The sequence below is a fragment of the Aquarana catesbeiana genome, linkage group LG06, assembly GCF_042186555.1.
Source record: "Aquarana catesbeiana isolate 2022-GZ linkage group LG06, ASM4218655v1, whole genome shotgun sequence".
Classification (NCBI taxonomy): domain Eukaryota; kingdom Metazoa; phylum Chordata; class Amphibia; order Anura; family Ranidae; genus Aquarana; species Aquarana catesbeiana.
Window position 1 is genome coordinate 408,363,839 of NC_133329.1, and position 18,612 is coordinate 408,382,450.

General features: G+C 52.2%; 1 protein-coding gene across 1 annotated transcript in view; it reads right to left on the minus strand.

The window, feature by feature from the left end:
* Positions 1 to 17,361, minus strand: part of TFCP2L1 (transcription factor CP2 like 1) — a gene marked incomplete at its 5' end in the record, with an annotated part of 54,044 nt that extends 36,683 nt beyond the window's left edge. The window contains 1 exon segment of the mRNA XM_073634470.1: positions 17,210 to 17,361. Coding sequence (XP_073490571.1) covers positions 17,210 to 17,361 — 152 coding nt within the window.
* Between the last annotated feature and the right edge of the window lie 1,251 nt (positions 17,362 to 18,612).

Consider the following 18,612-nt stretch of genomic DNA (forward strand, 5'->3'; position numbering starts at 1 on the left):
CTAAAGTACATTTAAAAAAAGAACAAAGTAATGTTATAGACTGCTAATTGGCAGGAGAGAATAAACTTACATCTAAAAAAAACAAAACACACAACTTGCATTAGAGAGTCAAGCGCATGCAGAACACTCACCACGCAGGCAAGACCATGTCACCCGACCACAGTGCAGCAACCACACAGGCAAGACCATGTCACCCGACCACGCAGGCAAGATCGTGTCACCCGACCAGGCGCTCAGTCAACGCAAGATGGCCAACACCACATCACAATCTCCACTCACTTACAGCCATGCAAACTTCATTGTCTCCTTATAAAACTCATATCCTCCGAGGTCACACACACTTCACTACCACCCCTTCAATCACCACCAGAAGACCACACATGACCAAAGATGCCACTCAACAGCCAGCAGAAGCAAACATGAGCATGTCATCGAAGCTCAACTGGGAGAGAAAAAAAAAAGTCATTTTAGCCGATATCACATCAACTTGACATGAAAGAAAAAAAGTTTATTTAAAAAAAAAACAAAAAAAAACGCAACTTACCCAAGATGTTCAACTGGTGACATTTTACCACTTCCATATGTACAATTATTTAGGGTTGGGGGAATCTATGAGGGTTTCCTAAACTTGGCCCGCTGTCCTTTGTACAGGTGATACACACTTGGGGTAGCAACCCTTAAAAAAAAGGCCTTAAAATGACAAGCTGCAAGTCCTTTCAGGCACAATGGGGGGGAAGCCTCCAGTGGGGGAATTTTAGGGGGTTCACCAAAATGTTTAAAGGATAGCTCCTGCCAATTTGGCTGCATACACACAAAAAAAAAAAAAAACTGAATACGTAATATTTAACTTCCAAAAGACTTGTCAGGGACTGCATGGACTGTGGCGGATCCACCTTACCCTGCTAATTGGCTGCAAGTCATAAAGAGTGTGAAAACACTTTTCAGAGGCTTCAGTTCAGACTTGTGTCAACCCTCTGCCCCCTTTTTGGACCTCTACAGAGCAAAAAAACAGATGTTGGTCTAAGATCTCTCCCCAACCTAAGATCTCTCCACCCACCCCAACATCAACCCTACAGAGGGTAAAAACACTTTTCAGAGGCTTCAGTTTATCCAACTTGTGCCAACACTCTGCCCTGTTTTAGGACCACTATAGAGCATGAAAACACTTAACCTAAGGGGGGGGAGGGGGGTCATCCGCCCCCAAGGTCCGCCCCCCCAAGGGGGGGGGGTCATCCGCCCCCCAAGGGGGGTCATCCGCCCCCCTAAGAGGTCATCCGCCCCCCTAAGAGGTCATCCGCCCCCAATGTCCGCGCGCCCCCCCCAAGGGGTCATCCGCCCCCAATGTCCGCCCCCCCCAAGGGGTCATCCGCCCCCAATGTCCGCGCCCCCCCCCAAGGGGTCATCCGCCCCCAATGTCCGCGCCCCCCCCAAGGGGTCATCCGCCCCCAATGTCCGCGCTCCCCCCAAGGGGTCATCCGCCCCCAATGTCCGCGCTCCCCCCAAGGGGTCATCCGCCCCCAATGTCCGCGCTCCCCCCAAGGGGTCATCCGCCCCCAATGTCCGCGCTCCCCCCAAGGGGTCATCCGCCCCCAATGTCTACTACCCCCCCAAGGGGTCATCCACCCCAATGTCTACTACCCCCCCAAGAGGTCATCCACCCCAATGTCTACCCCCCTAAGAGGTCATCCACCCCAATGTCTACCCCCCTAAGAGGTCATCCACCCCAATGTCTACCCCCCTAAGAGGTCATCCACCCCAATGTCTACCCCCCTAAGAGGTCATCCACCCCAATGTCTACCCCCCTAAGAGGTCATCCACCCCAATGTCTACCCCCCTAAGAGGTCATCCACCCCAATGTCTACCCCCCTAAGAGGTCATCCACCCCAATGTCTATCCCCTAAGAGGTCATCCTCACCTATGCCAACCCAATTCCCTTTAACTTCTGCATAGAAGCTTATCCAGAGAAGCCACTGCTGGCCCTAATTCAATTCTCAGTAGTCATGTGCCAAACTCAATACAAAGGGACTACATGGAATTACAGTAGCAGAATTCAAAAATAATATTTGAAGGGATATAACACTGAAAGGCAGTTTTACATATTTGCCAGACTAGACTAGTTTAAAACAAAAAGCTGCTGGCATGCATAGAGCAAAGATCAACTAACCACAGTACGGTAAGCTCCGCATTAAGCAACAAAAGCAGCATTACTCTAAATTGTGCAAATATACTTCTGATGAGAACACTGGCAGAACATTATTAGCAAAGTTCTGGGAATTTACATGCTCTGCGTGTCTTATTTTATATGCAGAGACAAACAGGGCCTCGGGAGCTGAGTGTTCCTAGAAGCAGGCTATTCCACCCACTGACAAAGTGGTTGCCCATCAACTGTGCCTAGCAATTAAGCTGGTACTGTGCAATTACTTTGCTAATCAGATCAGACCAAGCCAACTGCTGTAATGGGAAAATGGGCTTTGTGGGAAAATAGAGTGAAAGGAGCACTGGCACCTGCTACATAAGGTCTTCCCCTGAAGCAAATCTACTTTCACAGCCATACAAGTCTTCTACTGCGACCAGAACACTATGTACTGGACTACAGAGCTGGAAAGGAGGGGCGGGGGGCCATTCAGTATACATGTACACTTAAAAAGGCACGGCTGCCAGATCACTGTGCAAGCCCTCGTGTCTGCTGTAATCCTAAAAGTTGAACATATAATTACATGTACAGAGGCTTCTAAAAAAGGACAAACTTCTCAGCCTCAGGGCTGTGTAGCAGACATCGGGAACATCCACATAAAATGGTTATGTGTGAGGAATACCAAATACTTATGACCTTCCGAAGTTCTCATTGCCTAGAGAGTTTCCAACAAGGGGAGAAACCTGTGCCATCATTGTTCCCTTTCCTATCGAAAAAAGGCGATAGGAGTGTTCATCCACCCAGACTCTGAATCAGAGAAGGAGGCAACAGGTTTGGGTATTCTTGGGAGACGAATGGGCAGAGGTCTCAACGCCTATTGCTCTCAGACTACCACCCATGTTTAAGGAGAACCCATTTTGGCACCAGCATGAGGATTGTAACACGGGCGTTTGTCTGGTTTTGGAATTCCCTGCCAAAGGAGGTGGTGACCACCAATATCAGGGAACATCAAATGAATACCTTGGATACTGAACACAGCGGCCTAGAACTAGAAATTCAAAACACCGGTTCACCCAGCCCGCTCTGCTCTATGGGCGGTTGGGTGTAAAACGGGCAGGCTGTCCGTTTACACCCAACTTCCCTCCGATCCAACAGAAGGGAACGGATCCCCTTCCATTTGTTTTTGGCAGATTGGATTGGAGGTAGGTGGATGTAAACAGACATGTCAGTTTACATCAGCCGCCTCAGAGAATGGAGGGCCCGCTCAGGTCCGCAAAAAAAAAAAAAAAAAAAAAAAAAAAAAAAACGACAGCAGGCCGAATTGGACCGCTCATGTGAAATTCCCGCAGTACCTGCTGAACCGGCTGAACTTCAATCTATGGCCAGCTTTAGCATGAACCTTCAAATCTGTACCATGGAACATCTTCTCTAATGCCACGTACACACGAGCGGACTTTAGGGCAGACTTGGTCCAGCAGACCGGACTCCGTCGGATAATTCGATCGTGCGTGGGCTCCAGATGACTTTTTCCCAAAAATTCGACAGACCTAAAAATGAAACAGGTTTCAAATCTTTCCGACGGACTCGAGTCCGGTCGAAAAATCCGCTCGTCTGTATGCTAGTCCGACGGACTAAAACTGACGCTAGGGCAGCTACTGGCTATCAACTGCCTTATTTTAGTCCGGTCGTACGTCATCACGTACAAATCCGTCGGACTTGTGTGATTGTGTGTATCCAAGTCCGTTTGTAAGTCCGGCGCACCTACGCTACAAAGTCCGTCGGAAAGATTGTCGGACCAAGTCTGCCGTAAAGTCCGCTCGTGAGTACTTGGCATAAGACACATTAAAGCTGATCTCCGTGTTTCCTGTGACTTTAGTTTGTTTGGAGCAAGCTGCTCCAAAAACAAACCATTTCCTTTCCTGAGCTCCACTGGCTCTAAGCGTTGTATAAAATGCATGTAGCTACAGCTACATACAGTACACAATGCTGGGCACCGGCTGTGAGACAGATGTCCTGTCTTGTATAATGGAACAATGCAGAGTGGGTCTGAGCGGTGCTTAGCCATTCATAGGCAGCTTTGTATTCTGTGAATAAATACAAAGCTTCATCTGACTGGCTGAGTCAGAGAGGTGGCCGATGACATCAGCTTGGCCCAAACTAAAAGGGAAAAAAAATTTGCTTTTTTGCACCCACGATCAGCGGATCTCAGATGCAATGTCAGGCTCCACTAAACATTTCTTCGTGCAGCTGTCCAACTGACAGCCCATACAGAGTTATACAGAGAGCTGGAAGATTCAATGGACTACAACTGCGCAGATTACTGCACTTGTAGTCAAATGCGAACCACAAATTCATCCTCCACACAGTGGAAGACTGTACTTGTAGTTCATAGATCCCCGTGAATGAATGATGCAGCGGCATGGGGGGCAGAGCCCCGCGCAACCACAGGGGGTTCAGAACTACCATCCACTTTCACGGGGAGGAGGGGGCAGTTTGACGGGGGCACTTGCATCATGTTACAAGCCAAGCGTAACATGGCACAAAAGGTGAATTTAGCTTTTAAATGTTCCTGGAATAAAAAAAAAAGAAAGCTGCAGCTTCACTTTGCTAAATATTAATACATAGGTTTATAAAAGAGAAGAATCCCAGGATAACCACTGGGAATAAAAGTTGGTGATAGATGCAACAGACGATCATACACACACCAGACTGGTAACAAACACGCACCACAGCAAACACCTTGTATAATGGACAACCAGTATCTGAAGCACTCTGTACACCAGGCGTGGACCAAATTCAATCTCAAAATGCACACAAGTGTCAGCGCCAGGCTCATTGTACCCAATGATATATAGGCTTTCAGATATTTTGCAGGCTAGTTATGGGGCAAAACCATTTACACCACATCCAGATAACTCATCCAAACCTACAGCTGGTACAGTCCAACATCCACCAACACCAGTCAATCTTCACCACTGTTAATGGCTCCAGTGCCAATGAACTGCTAACTTTTGCTGAAACTGGAGTGCTATTCATGATTTTATGTTCAGCCTTACTCATAGCGGGCCCTCAGCTAGCAATCCTAGGAAGGGGGAACATCCCAGCATCAGTTTAAATGCAAATATTCTTTGCTGACCCCTTATTAGCATACAAACAAAAGATCCATGTAAGCCCTTCACTTCGTGAAGTTGTCCTTTAAAATGTCCCCACCCCCGAGTAGCAGCAACCTACCAAAATTCATTCAATTCACTCTGCTCCCACTTTCTTCATGGGGTGGCTTAGCTCCGGAGCCACAACCTCCACTGGAACCGTCCAGATCCTTCTGTGTTTGTGTACAATACCTGGCCCATTCAGTCCTATAGCTGGAGCTGTACGCTTCTGGATGGCCAAGTGCCACCATGAGTAGGGACCAGCCATAGAGTGAATGGGCCCAACAGCTTGGTAGGGGTTACACCCATGTCTCAGAACAGTAAAGATCTCAGGAGCAGGGCTGAAGGTATGTTTTGAGAGGCAACTGCCACTTAGGGATGGGGGAGAGGGGTTATTACTAAAAGTAAGGTTGTCCTTTAAAGTAGAACGCCAGCCTCAATCCAACAAGTCTTAAAAATCACCCCAACTATGCTGACTGACCAGTGTAAAAAACTAAACAAAAAAAAAAAAAAACACACCTGTATATACTTTGTCTTTTCAGGCCTGCATGGCCCCATCACATGACCCCATGTCAGCCAGCAGCGGCTGCAGGGGAGGGAGTGCCGACAATGGCAGGAAATGTCACCCAAAAGCTCCCATGTCCCAGCCAGTGTCAGAACTCACTACTGTCCCCTGCTGCCACTGCTGGCTGACATGGGAGCCAGATTACCTGACTGAATCAGAGAGGCTTGATAGGCAAGGATATACTTTTTTTTTTTAAACACAGGTCAATAAAGATGTCAGGAGTGGGGGTGGGAGAACTTTTAAGACTAGTTAGGTTTAGCCTGTAACCAAAGCCCAAATGCCACACACCAAACAGAAGCCCAAGTAAGACAAGTGAAATGAAAGTGGCTTCAGCTCTGCTCAATGCCCGACGTGTTTCACCCCCATCCACATGGCTTAGTCGTGTGAAACGCGTTGGTATGTAGCCTGCTGAAGCTGCTTTCACTTGTTTGGTGTGTGGCATTTTAGCTTTTCTTTGGGTACCGAGTGCAATCAGGGCCAAGCCCCTTCCTTGTCAGCACCCTCGGTGACCGTCAACGGTGATAGCGGGATTAGGGAGCTGGAGTGGCACCCAAAACTTTAAGGTCATAGTTAGGTTTAGGCTGGAATTCTACTTTAACAATGCTGGTTGTCCAAAACCTTTTGATACAGAATAAAGCAAAAAGTACAACCATTCACATCACATCCGCATTTAGCAATCATTCAGCAACAACTACACAACCACCATTCTCCATCCACACAAAACACTTTAAAAGAAAAATAATAAAAGGTTACTGAGTATTGTTTTACTCCTCGGGTCAAATTGCTCTACTTGGACAAAAATAGTACCCTCCTCCTGATCATTCCACAATGCAAAAGGTAGAGGGAGAAAAGTGAAATAGATACCTGTGAGAAGGGAGTAATTTTAGCATCACCTCCATATGGTGTACATCAGGATTTTCTCTACCCACCCACCTACAAAAGGTAGTAGGATGCAGGTTTCTGAGAATCACTCAAGCAGGCCAATTCTTTGCCCAGAACAAGCTTTTTCTCCACAGGGAAACAGGTGAAAGAAAACAGGTCAGAACTGGGAAAACAAAACACTCCCTCAGATTTGCAGACACAACTACACAAAAATCATACTGACGAGAGCGGACGATGGAGACGTGTCCTGTGGAGAGACGGCCGGGTCAGACCAAACATTACACTGGATCCCCAGAAATGACTGACTTTGTATAAAAACGACACAACGTGTCTGGAAGTTTTTTTGTTGAGTTTCTTCAGAGTCCTGGAAGTTTCTGAACTCGACAGAAGAGCTCTCAATGCAAAGAGCTGCCTTGAATTTTTTTTTTTTTTTTTTAATTTGCCAAACACAATGATAACATTTAAAGGACATCTTCAGAACACACTGATCTCTAGTTTGGGGGGAGGACACTGACCTCCATGCATCCATTTCAGAGAACTGCATCTTCAAAGTTCTAGTTTGTTGCAAATATTTGCTCCCCCCCCCCCCCCCCGATGATTTTCAAAAACTTCAGTAAAATCTGCTTTGGAACCTCTAGGGTTTAAAAAAAAAAAAAAAAAATAATTCTGCGTATGGCTTTTACATAGATGTATTGGTCCAATGTAACTATGCACACACCATACCCCTGAGGGATCCCCTCTATAACAGGTGTTTCCAAATGTTATAAACAAAGGGCCAGATTACTGTCCCTCAGACTTGAGGGCTTGACTGTGGCCAGTGGGGAGGGGGAGCCGCGCCCCACCGTTGGCCGCCAGTGGGGGGGGGGGGGGGAAGCCGCGCCCCACCGTTGGCCGCCAGTGGGGGGGGGAGGAGGAGCCGCGCCCCACCGTTGGCCGCCAGTGGGGGGGGGGAGGAGGAGCCGCGCCCCACCGTTGGCCGCCAGTGGGGGGGGGGAGGAGGAGCCGCGCCCCACCGTTGGCCGCCAGTGGGGGGGGGGGGAGGAGGAGCCGCGCCCCACCGTTGGCCGCCAGTGGAGGGGGGGAGGAGGAGCCGCGCCCCACCGTTGGCCGCCAGTGGAGGGGGGGAGGAGGAGCCGCGCCCCACCGTTGGCCGCCAGTGAGGGGGGGAGGAGGAGCCGCGCCCCACCGTTGGCCGCCAGTGAGGGGGGGGAGGAGCCGCCGCGCCCCACCGTTGGCCGCCAGTGAGGGGGGGGGGGAGGAGGAGCCGCGCCCCACCGTTGGCCGCCAGTGAGGGGGGGGGGAGGAGCCGCGCCCCACCGTTGGCCGCCAGTGAGGGGGGGGGGGGGAGGAGCCGCGCCCCACCGTTGGCCGCCAGTGAGGGGGGGGGGGGGAGGAGCCGCGCCCCACCGTTGGCCGCCAGTGAGGGGGGGGGGGGGAGGAGCCGCGCCCCACCGTTGGCCGCCAGTGAGGGGGGGGGGGGGAGGAGCCGCGCCCCACCGTTGGCCGCCAGTGAGGGGGGGGGGGGAGGAGCCGCGCCCCACCGTTGGCCGCCAGTGAGGGGGGGGAGGAGGAGCCGCGCCCCACCGTTGGCCGCCAGTGAGGGGGGGGAGGAGGAGCCGCGCCCCACCGTTGGCCGCCAGTGAGGGGGGGGAGGAGGAGCCGCGCCCCACCGTTGGCCGCCAGTGAGGGGGGGGAGGAGGAGCCGCGCCCCACCGTTGGCCGCCAGTGAGGGGGGGAGGAGGAGCCGCGCCCCACCGTTGGCCGCCAGTGAGGGGGGGAGGAGGAGCCGCGCCCCACCGTTGGCCGCCAGTGAGGGGGGGAGGAGGAGCCGCGCCCCACCGTTGGCCGCCAGTGAGGGGGGGAGGAGGAGCCGCGCCCCACCGTTGGCCGCCAGTGAGGGGGGGAGGAGGAGCCGCGCCCCACCGTTGGCCGCCAGTGAGGGGGGGAGGAGGAGCCGCGCCCCACCGTTGGCCGCCAGTGAGGGGGGGAGGAGGAGCCGCGCCCCACCGTTGGCCGCCAGTGAGGGGGGGAGGAGGAGCCGCGCCCCACCGTTGGCCGCCAGTGAGGGGGGGAGGAGGAGCCGCGCCCCACCGTTGGCCGCCAGTGAGGGGGGGAGGAGGAGCCGCGCCCCACCGTTGGCCGCCAGTGAGGGGGGGAGGAGGAGCCGCGCCCCACCGTTGGCCGCCAGTGAGGGGGGGAGGAGGAGCCGCGCCCCACCGTTGGCCGCCAGTGAGGGGGGGGAGGAGGAGCCGCGCCCCACCGTTGGCCGCCAGTGAGGGGGGGAGGAGGAGCCGCGCCCCACCGTTGGCCGCCAGTGAGGGGGGGAGGAGGAGCCGCGCCCCACCGTTGGCCGCCAGTGAGGGGGGGAGGAGGAGCCGCGCCCCACCGTTGGCCGCCAGTGAGGGGGGGAGGAGGAGCCGCGCCCCACCGTTGGCCGCCAGTGAGGGGGGGAGGAGGAGCCGCGCCCCACCGTTGGCCGCCAGTGAGGGGGGGAGGAGGAGCCGCGCCCCACCGTTGGCCGCCAGTGAGGGGGGGAGGAGGAGCCGCGCCCCACCGTTGGCCGCCAGTGAGGGGGGGAGGAGGAGCCGCGCCCCACCGTTGGCCGCCAGTGAGGGGGGGAGGAGGAGCCGCGCCCCACCGTTGGCCGCCAGTGAGGGGGGGAGGAGGAGCCGCGCCCCACCGTTGGCCGCCAGTGAGGGGGGGAGGAGGAGCCGCGCCCCACCGTTGGCCGCCAGTGAGGGGGGGAGGAGGAGCCGCGCCCCACCGTTGGCCGCCAGTGAGGGGGGGAGGAGGAGCCGCGCCCCACCGTTGGCCGCCAGTGAGGGGGGGAGGAGGAGCCGCGCCCCACCGTTGGCCGCCAGTGAGGGGGGGAGGAGGAGCCGCGCCCCACCGTTGGCCGCCAGTGAGGGGGGGAGGAGGAGCCGCGCCCCACCGTTGGCCGCCAGTGAGGGGGGGAGGAGGAGCCGCGCCCCACCGTTGGCCGCCAGTGAGGGGGGGGAGGAGGAGCCGCGCCCCACCGTTGGCCGCCAGTGAGGGGGGGAGGAGGAGCCGCGCCCCACCGTTGGCCGCCAGTGAGGGGGGGGAGGAGGAGCCGCGCCCCACCGTTGGCCGCCAGTGAGGGGGGGAGGAGGAGCCGCGCCCCACCGTTGGCCGCCAGTGAGGGGGGGGAGGAGGAGCCGCGCCCCACCGTTGGCCGCCAGTGAGGGGGGGAGGAGGAGCCGCGCCCCACCGTTGGCCGCCAGTGAGGGGGGGAGGAGGAGCCGCGCCCCACCGTTGGCCGCCAGTGAGGGGGGGAGGAGGAGCCGCGCCCCACCGCTGGCCGCCAGTGAGGGGGGGAGGAGGAGCCGCGCCCCACCGTTGGCCGCCAGTGAGGGGGGGAGGAGGAGCCGCGCCCCACCGTTGGCCGCCAGTGAGGGGGGGGAGGAGGAGCCGCGCCCCACCGTTGGCCGCCAGTGAGGGGGGGAGGAGGAGCCGCGCCCCACCGTTGGCCGCCAGTGAGGGGGGGGAGGAGGAGCCGCGCCCCACCGTTGGCCGCCAGTGAGGGGGGGAGGAGGAGCCGCGCCCCACCGTTGGCCGCCAGTGAGGGGGGGAGGAGGAGCCGCGCCCCACCGTTGGCCGCCAGTGAGGGGGGGAGGAGGAGCCGCGCCCCACCGTTGGCCGCCAGTGAGGGGGGGAGGAGGAGCCGCGCCCCACCGTTGGCCGCCAGTGAGGGGGGGAGGAGGAGCCGCGCCCCACCGTTGGCCGCCAGTGAGGGGGGGAGGAGGAGCCGCGCCCCACCGTTGGCCGCCAGTGAGGGGGGGGAGGAGGAGCCGCGCCCCACCGTTGGCCGCCAGTGAGGGGGGGAGGAGGAGCCGCGCCCCACCGTTGGCCGCCAGTGAGGGGGGGGGAGGAGGAGCCGCGCCCCACCGTTGGCCGCCAGTGGGGAGAAGGAATAGTGCCCCATCATTTTGTGTCAGTGGGAGGAGGAATAGTGCCCCATCATTGGGTGTCAGTGGGAGAAGGAATAGTGCACCATCAGTGGGTGTCATCGAGAGGAATGCTGCCTCAGTGGGAATAACAGTCTCATATCAGTAGTAGGAAGAGTGCCCCAAGTGCCAGATAAAAAGGGATACAAAGGGCCACAGTTTGGCAACCACTGCTCTAGAAGCTGCAAATAACTTGTAGGCACCGCTACTCCAGTGATCTCCATTGGCTTCTGGGTCCCTTGCTGAGTGGCTGCACCCTGCTGAATTGTGAACACAAGAGGTTTGGCCACTTAGCACAAGCGCCGTTCAGAGAATGCTTTGCATTTTCTCACTGAATGCAAAGCCTTCTGATTGAATGAGGTGGACAGGTGGGGTGGTGATTCCACGCTGTCCACCTTGACCAGTTGAGAATGCTATGCATTCACTGAGAGAATGCAAAGTGTTCTCTGAATAGCAAATCTCCTGTATCCAAACTTCAGCAGGGCAGCTGCTCGGCATGGACGAAGAAAGTGGAGATCACGGGAGTAGTGAAGCCTGCTACAGCGATTTCCAGCTTCTAGAGAAATCCCACCTGTATGTATTGCACATTGGTCCAAGCTGGAGGATGCAAAAAAAATCCCACAACTGGAGTTCTTTAAACCAAGTGGGCAGTGTATGAAAAAGATGGCAGGGGGTGGCACTTGGAAGATGCAGATTACTGGATCAGGTGCATGGCAGCAAACGTAATGCCATTTGATTTAATGTATTTATGCCCATCTATGACCAGTGTAAAGATCAGTGGTTTCTAGAATTGTCTTTACTTGTTCCCATCACCCACACAGCATGTGCATACCCTGCAGACTAATTTGAAATATCTGCTGCTCCCGTTTGAATTTACAGTTTCACATTAAAGAAACTTGTTTGCCTTTCAAAAAAAAATTGCAGAGGAGTTCTTAGGAAGAAACTATGCACAGTTTAGTGGTACAATAAGTATGATGAAACAAGTTGAGGCCTCCGAGGACTTCCAGCTGCTCTGACCAACTACCAGGAGATCTGTAGTGTCAACAGCTGGAGTCCTCGAGATTGTAAGGCCTGCTATTGGCAGTCATTGCTGGGGGTAAAAGATGCTGCAACTTGACTAAGCTAACAGCAGGAACATAAGGCATCAAGCATTAAAGCTTCTGATAGAGAAGTCTGATGACCCCTGCAGAGGTCAACACTCTCGGGTAGATTTACTAAAGGCAAATAGACTCTACACCTCAAAGTGCAGTTGCTCAGGAGCTTAGTAAAGCTTTGTAAAGAACATCCAATCACATGCAAGAAAAAAACAAAAACAAAATTTTTGCTTGCACATGATTGGATGATGAAAGCCAGCAAAGCTTCTACTCATTTACTAAGCTCTGGAGCAACTTCTCTTGCCGAGTGCAATTGCACTTTGCAAAGTGCACAGTCTATTTGCCTTTTAGTAAATCAACCCCCCATTAGTCTGCTCCAAAATCTTAAAAAAATACAGCCGTTAAGGTAATCAACTTCTTTCAGACTCTTTAATAAAATGAGGCCACTTACCGCTAATAAATCCACACATTGACAAAACAGGATATGTACAAAATGGTGAGTCTATGCAGTATATGAAACGCACTTTGTTTCCTCAAAGAACACCAATTTGCACATACCATGTCAGCATTTTGAGAAAAAACACACATAAGGCCTCATTCACGTGGGGCATATCAATGCATACACCAGTGCATGGGCTGTGTTTACCTGCACAGGTGTTGAGTGCATCCCCCATGCAGGCAGCCCCATGCCAACTGGAACACAGCCCCTGCACCCAATTTGAAATCCATGTGGGATAGCAGCCCAGAACGCAGTGCCCGCGCACCCGCACTGATGTAAAATTGGGAGTAGTGTGTGGTCGGTGGGGTGGTTCCTGGATGGACAAGACTGCTTTCATCTTTACTGCTCTCCTTTTTCTTTTTTTTTTACCATCATTACCAATGCTGTATATTGTGCAGCTTCACCGATGCACTTTTTTGGATGGTTGATCATCCTCACTTTAGGCAGATCAGTTTTTTGTTATTTTTGGTAAGCGGCTGCCCTATATGGGGCCTGGTGTCAGTGGTGGCCTGTCCATTAGGGGCGCCGCCGCCTCCTAATCCACAGGCGGGGGCGCCAGGCGCATGGATTTTTTTTTGTTTTTTCTTGAAGCACGTGATTAGGCCCGAGGCCCCTGGCTCTTCCTTCCCCCCAAGACCCCTTTCACACTGGAGGTGCTTTAAAGGCGCTAAAGCGCTAAAAATAGCACCTGCATAGGGCCTGTAAAGAGCCGCTCCTGTCTCTCCAGTGTGAAAGCCCGAGGGCTTTCACACTGGAGCGGTGCGCTTGTAGGACGTTAACAAAACTCCTGCAAGTAGCATCTTTGGAGTGAACGGTGAAGGAGCGGTGTATACACCGATCCTGCCCATTGAAATCAATTGGGCAGTGCGGCTATACCGCCGGCATAGTGCTGCCGCAGCAGCGCTTTGCGGTGGTTTTAACCCTTTCTCGGACGCTAGCGGGGGGGTAAAAGTGCCCCGCTAGCGGCCGAATAGCGCAGCGAAATTGACAGTAAAGCGCTGCTAAAAATAGGCAACGCACCCACCACCCATTGCATTACTGGCAAGTTTAGAGTCATGGGAGACTTCTATGCCTACGTTTTATTACTTGAAACTCGGCGTTCATTTTGTTATGCATACCCATAGCAAATCTGGGCTGCTTTAACTTTTCTGTCCTATTTTCCAAATGTGATTGATGAATACGAAAGTTTTATAGCTAATGATTTTTTTTTTTTGGGTGAAAAAAAAAAACCAAAAACAATTGATACAGAAATTTGAGAGCAGTGACAGTGTGCAGCCGCTGCGTCCCAACTGACATGAATGGGGCTGCCTGCACACGACAATTGTATATCCCGCCGCAGGTAAACACAGCCCTCGCACTGGTGTACCCATTGATGCGCATCATGTGAACAAGGCCTATGTCACACAATCGGCTTATTCTAACAGGTTTCTACAGTCTATGTACATTGTTCAGTTGTTCAAAGGCTTGTTGCACACAGTTATAGCAGCCTCTGATTCAGGTAACAACTGGCCGATCTTCAGCCAGAGGCCAAACTAAGCAATTCCTCTTAGTCAAGTGTAGGGTAAGAGTAGTTGAGGGAAGTACAGCTAGTAATGACAAGTCTGAAAAGGTGCAGCGGGTGAGGATTCAATATCCCCAAAAAATCTACAGTTAGGGGGAAAAAGTATTTGATCGGCTGCTGATTTTGTACGTTTGCCCACTGACAAAAACGATCAGTCATTCATTTTAATGGTAGGTTTATTTTAACAGTGAGACAATTATTCAGAAAATCATTTTCAAAAAAAAGTTAAATGAGTTGCATTTTAATGAGTGAAATAAGTATTTGACCCCTTCGCAAAACATGACTTCGTACTTGGTGGCAAAACCCTTGGTGGCAATCAAAGGTCAGACGTTTCTTGTAGTTGACCACCAGGTTTGCACCCATCTCAGGAGGGATTTCGTCCCACTCCTCTTTGCAGATCCTCTCCAAGTCATTAAGGTTTCCAGGCTGACGTTTGGCAACTCAAACCTTCAGCTCCTCCACATATTTTTTATGGGATTAAGGTCTGGAGACTTTGTTGCCTTGGCCGTATGTTTTGGGTCATTGTCATGCTGGAAGACCCATACATGACCTATTTTCAATGCCCTGGCTGAGGGAAGGAGGTTCTCACCCAAGATTTGATAGTACATGGCCCTATCCATCGTACCTTTGATGAGGTGAAATTGTCCTGTCCTCTTAGCAGAAAAACACCCCCAAAGCACAATGTTTCCACCTCCATGTTTGACGGTGGGGATGGTGTTCTTGGGGTCATAGGCAGCATTCCTCTTCCTCCAAACACGGCAAATTGAGTTGATGCCAAAGAGCTCGATTTTGGTCTCCTCTGACCACAACACTTTCACCCAGTTCTCCTCTGAATCATTAGTAAACTTCAGACGGCCTTAACATGAGCTTTCTTGAGCAGGGGGACCTTGAGGGCGCTGCAGGATTTCAGCCCTTCACAGCGTAGTGTTACCAATTGTTTTCTTGGTGACTATGGTCTCAGCTACCTTGAGATCATCAAGATTCTCCAGTGTAGTTCTGGGCTGATTCCTCACCGTTCCCATGATCAATGAAACTACACGAGGTGAGATTTTGCATGGAGCCCCAGACCGAGGGATACTGACAGCAAGACCCCTTTCACACTGGGGCGGTTTGCAGGCGTTATTGCGCTAAAAATACCGCCTGCAAACCGACCCAAAACAGCAGCTGCTGTTTGTTCAGTGTGAAAGCCCGAGGGCTTTCACACTGAAGCAGTGCGCTGGCAGGAGAAGAAAAAAAACTCCTGTAAGCCGCATCTTTGGAGCAGTGAATTCACTGCTCCTGCCCATTGAAATCAATGGGGCAGCGCAGCTATACCGCGGCAATACCGCGGCTATAGCTATGCAAGCGGTTTTAACCCTTTTTCGGCCGCCAGCGAGGGTTAAAACCGCACCGCTAGCGGTCAAAAACAGCTGCAAAAACAACAGTAAAACAGCGCTAAAAATAGCGCTGTTTTACCGCCGACGCCCCCACCTCCCCAGTGTGAAAGGGGCCTTATTTTGTGTTTTTCCAGTTGCAACTAATTTCACCAACTGTTGTCATCCTTTCAAGCTGCTTGGCGATGGTCTTGTAGCCCATTCCAGCCTTGTGTAGGTCTACAGTCTGGTCCCGGATGTCCTTGGACAGCTCTTTTGTCTTGGCCATGGTGGAGAGATCGGAATCTGATTGCGTCTGTGGACAGGTATCTTTTATACAGGTAACAAGCTGAGATTGGGAGCATTCCCTTTAAGAGAGCGCTCCTAATCTCAGCTTGTTACCTGTATAGAAGGCACCTGGGAGCCAGAAGTCTTGCTGATTGATAGGGCATCAAATACTTATTTCACTCAAAATGCAAATCAATTAAAAAAAAAAAAAATTAAATGCGTTTTTCAGAATATTTGGACTCTTGCTGTTAAAATAAACCTACCATTAAAATTATAGACGGATCATTTGTCAGTGGACAAACGTACAAAATCAGCAGGGGATCAAATACTTTTTCCCTCACTGTAGTATGATGGTTGTTTGCCATTAGATAAAATGGTGGAAACCAAGACATGTTGTCCTACAGTAAAATTTATCAACAGTAAACCGAACCAAAAGCAGGCAATGACAGGCCGTGATGTGATTCATGCAGTCAGAGGGAGTCTGTCTTGGAGGACTATGGGTAAAGGGCATAGGCTGCAAGGTCCAGTCGGCTTTGTGGCATCGGAGACCTGCGGTTACATCAAGGACTGGCATGTCCTATTGGGGTTATGTTAGTAAGACAGGAACACCCGCACTCACTGGTTAGTAACAGAACAAAGTACACAGGACAGGGTGTAGGAATAGAATGGGTAGTAAAGACTGGTTAGCAGGATGGCAAATTTATTGAGTCAAGCTCTGGTACTAAACCAGCCAATCTTCACAAAAAAGATTCGGTAAAAAAGGCCAAAATGACTGATGGTTGCAAAAATATCTACGGGTTTCTCCAGAATAAAATTTAAGCTTCTCAACTGGTTCAGACTCAGACTTCAGCAACATGGAGGTGTCATTTTGCTAGCAAGTAAAATTTTCCTGATAAACTGGCTCTAGATTAAGGTGTTATGAATGAATCCATTGCATTGATACAGTAGGATTAAAAAAAAAAAAAAAAAAATCAAAAGATCAGATGTTTGGGCACCTTCATGTCAAACCTGAAAGTGTCAAAAAGAGCAGCTTTAGGTTTATGCCAGAGAACCCTCTTAGGATGAAACATCCCCAATCATGGCGACATCCAGTTGTTGCTTTATAAAAGTCGAATTGTCATGATTTCAGAACACATACTGTATATGTATGCCTGCGTTATATACAATTTCCAAAATAGTTTTTTTTTTGCAGAACATTAACAGGTGTACTCAGCCAGAGAACGGTTTTAGTGTACCAGCATTTTACAAGAACAGTAAAAGAAGTCCAGGTATAGTTAGTCCTGCACTGGAGAGTACATATTTGGAATTTGTTAGTATCGAACACAAAAAATGTCATCAAGCAACCAGCTAGGAAAAACAATGACGTGTGGTGACAACATGAGACCAAAGGAGGTATTTTAAACCCACTTCGGGGGGGGGGGGGGGGGGGGGGGTCACAAAGTGAAAATTAAGCAGCATGATGTTCAGAAAAGGGGAGGATCAGCCTGAAGCAGCATTTCTACTAGAAGAGGCCGGGAGGGCTTGTGTAGATTTGTTTCTGATGTGCTCCTGCGTCCTGCACCTCCAAGTGATTGGTCTTTATCCAGCTAGCAAGTGCCTTCAACTCAAACATTTAACAAAATCAGACAAGACAAAAAAAAGACAGGTTAACGTCAATAAATCAACAATTATCACAGTACATAGGATGGACAGTTGACATCCATCACATGACCCCCAATACCTTGGTTGAGATAAGTCAAGGTCTCTTCATGGAGTTTAATAGCAGGGGATGTAGGTGTGCACAAGACATACTGGAATGGGGGCAGCTTTGCGTCCGTGTCCGGTGAGATATGCGGTTCTTCCTGCTTAAAAATCGGTAGAGCAAGGACGTCACTGAAAAGAAAAAAAAAACATTGAGGGTTAGTATACAGTTCTACTGCATGAACAGAAGGAAAATACGACACTATGACCAACATTCCAAAAGTAAGCAATTCATCTGCAATATGATAAAAGACAGGCCTGAGAGCTAAGCTGGCTATTTATTAACTAGAGCAGGTGGGGGTCTGCAAACTTTCTAAACAAAGGGCACGTTCATGGTCTTTCATACTTTAGAGGGCTGGACTGTGGCCAGTGGGAGTAGAAAATGTCCTGGTGTCAGTGGGAGGAATAGTGCCCCCATCGCCGGTGTCAGTGGGAGGAATAGTGCCCCCATCGCCGGTGTCAGTGGGAGGAATAGTGCCCCCATCGCCGGTGTCAGTGGGAGGAATAGTGCCCCCATCGCCGGTGTCAGTGGGAGGAATAGTGCCCCCATCGCCGGTGTCAGTGGGAGGAATAGTGCCCCCATCGCCGGTGTCAGTGGGAGGAATAGTGCCCCCATCGCCGGTGTCAGTGGGAGGAATAGTGCCCCCATCGCCGGTGTCAGTGGGAGGAATAGTGCCCCCATCGCCGGTGTCAGTGGGAGGAATAGTGCCCCCATCGCCGGTGTCAGTGGGAGGAATAGTGCCCCCATCGCCGGTGTCAGTGGGAGGAATAGTGCCCCCATCGCCGGTGTCAGTGGGAGGAATAGTGCCCCCATCGCCGGTGTCAGTGGGAGGAATAGTGCCCCCATCGCCGGTGTCAGTGGGAGGAATAGTGCCCCCATCGCCGGTGTCAGTGGGAGGAATAGTGCCCCCATCGCCGGTGTCAGTGGGAGGAATAGTGCCCCCATCGCCGGTGTCAGTGGGAGGAATAGTGCCCCCATCGCCGGTGTCAGTGGGAGGAATAGTGCCCCCATCGCCGGTGTCAGTGGGAGGAATAGTGCCCCCATCGCCGGTGTCAGTGGGAGGAATAGTGCCCCCATGGCTGGTGTCAGTGGGGGGGGGGGGGGCAATAACGTCCCATGGGCTGAATAAAAGCAGTCAAAGGGCCAGATTTTGGAGACCACTAGTGACAGGCGAACACCTTGACACCCACAAAACGCATTGGGAGGGGCCTACATGCTGACACGGTCACATTTTTTGGGCTTCCATGGGTGAGCTTTTTTATCTAGTGTATTATTCTATCGTGGACCACCGTCCTACTGATACACCATGATATGTCTTGTTACTTCAGAGTAATTGCGTAGAAGTGTATTACTATCATCTGGCGAGTCCATAGATTGGTTGA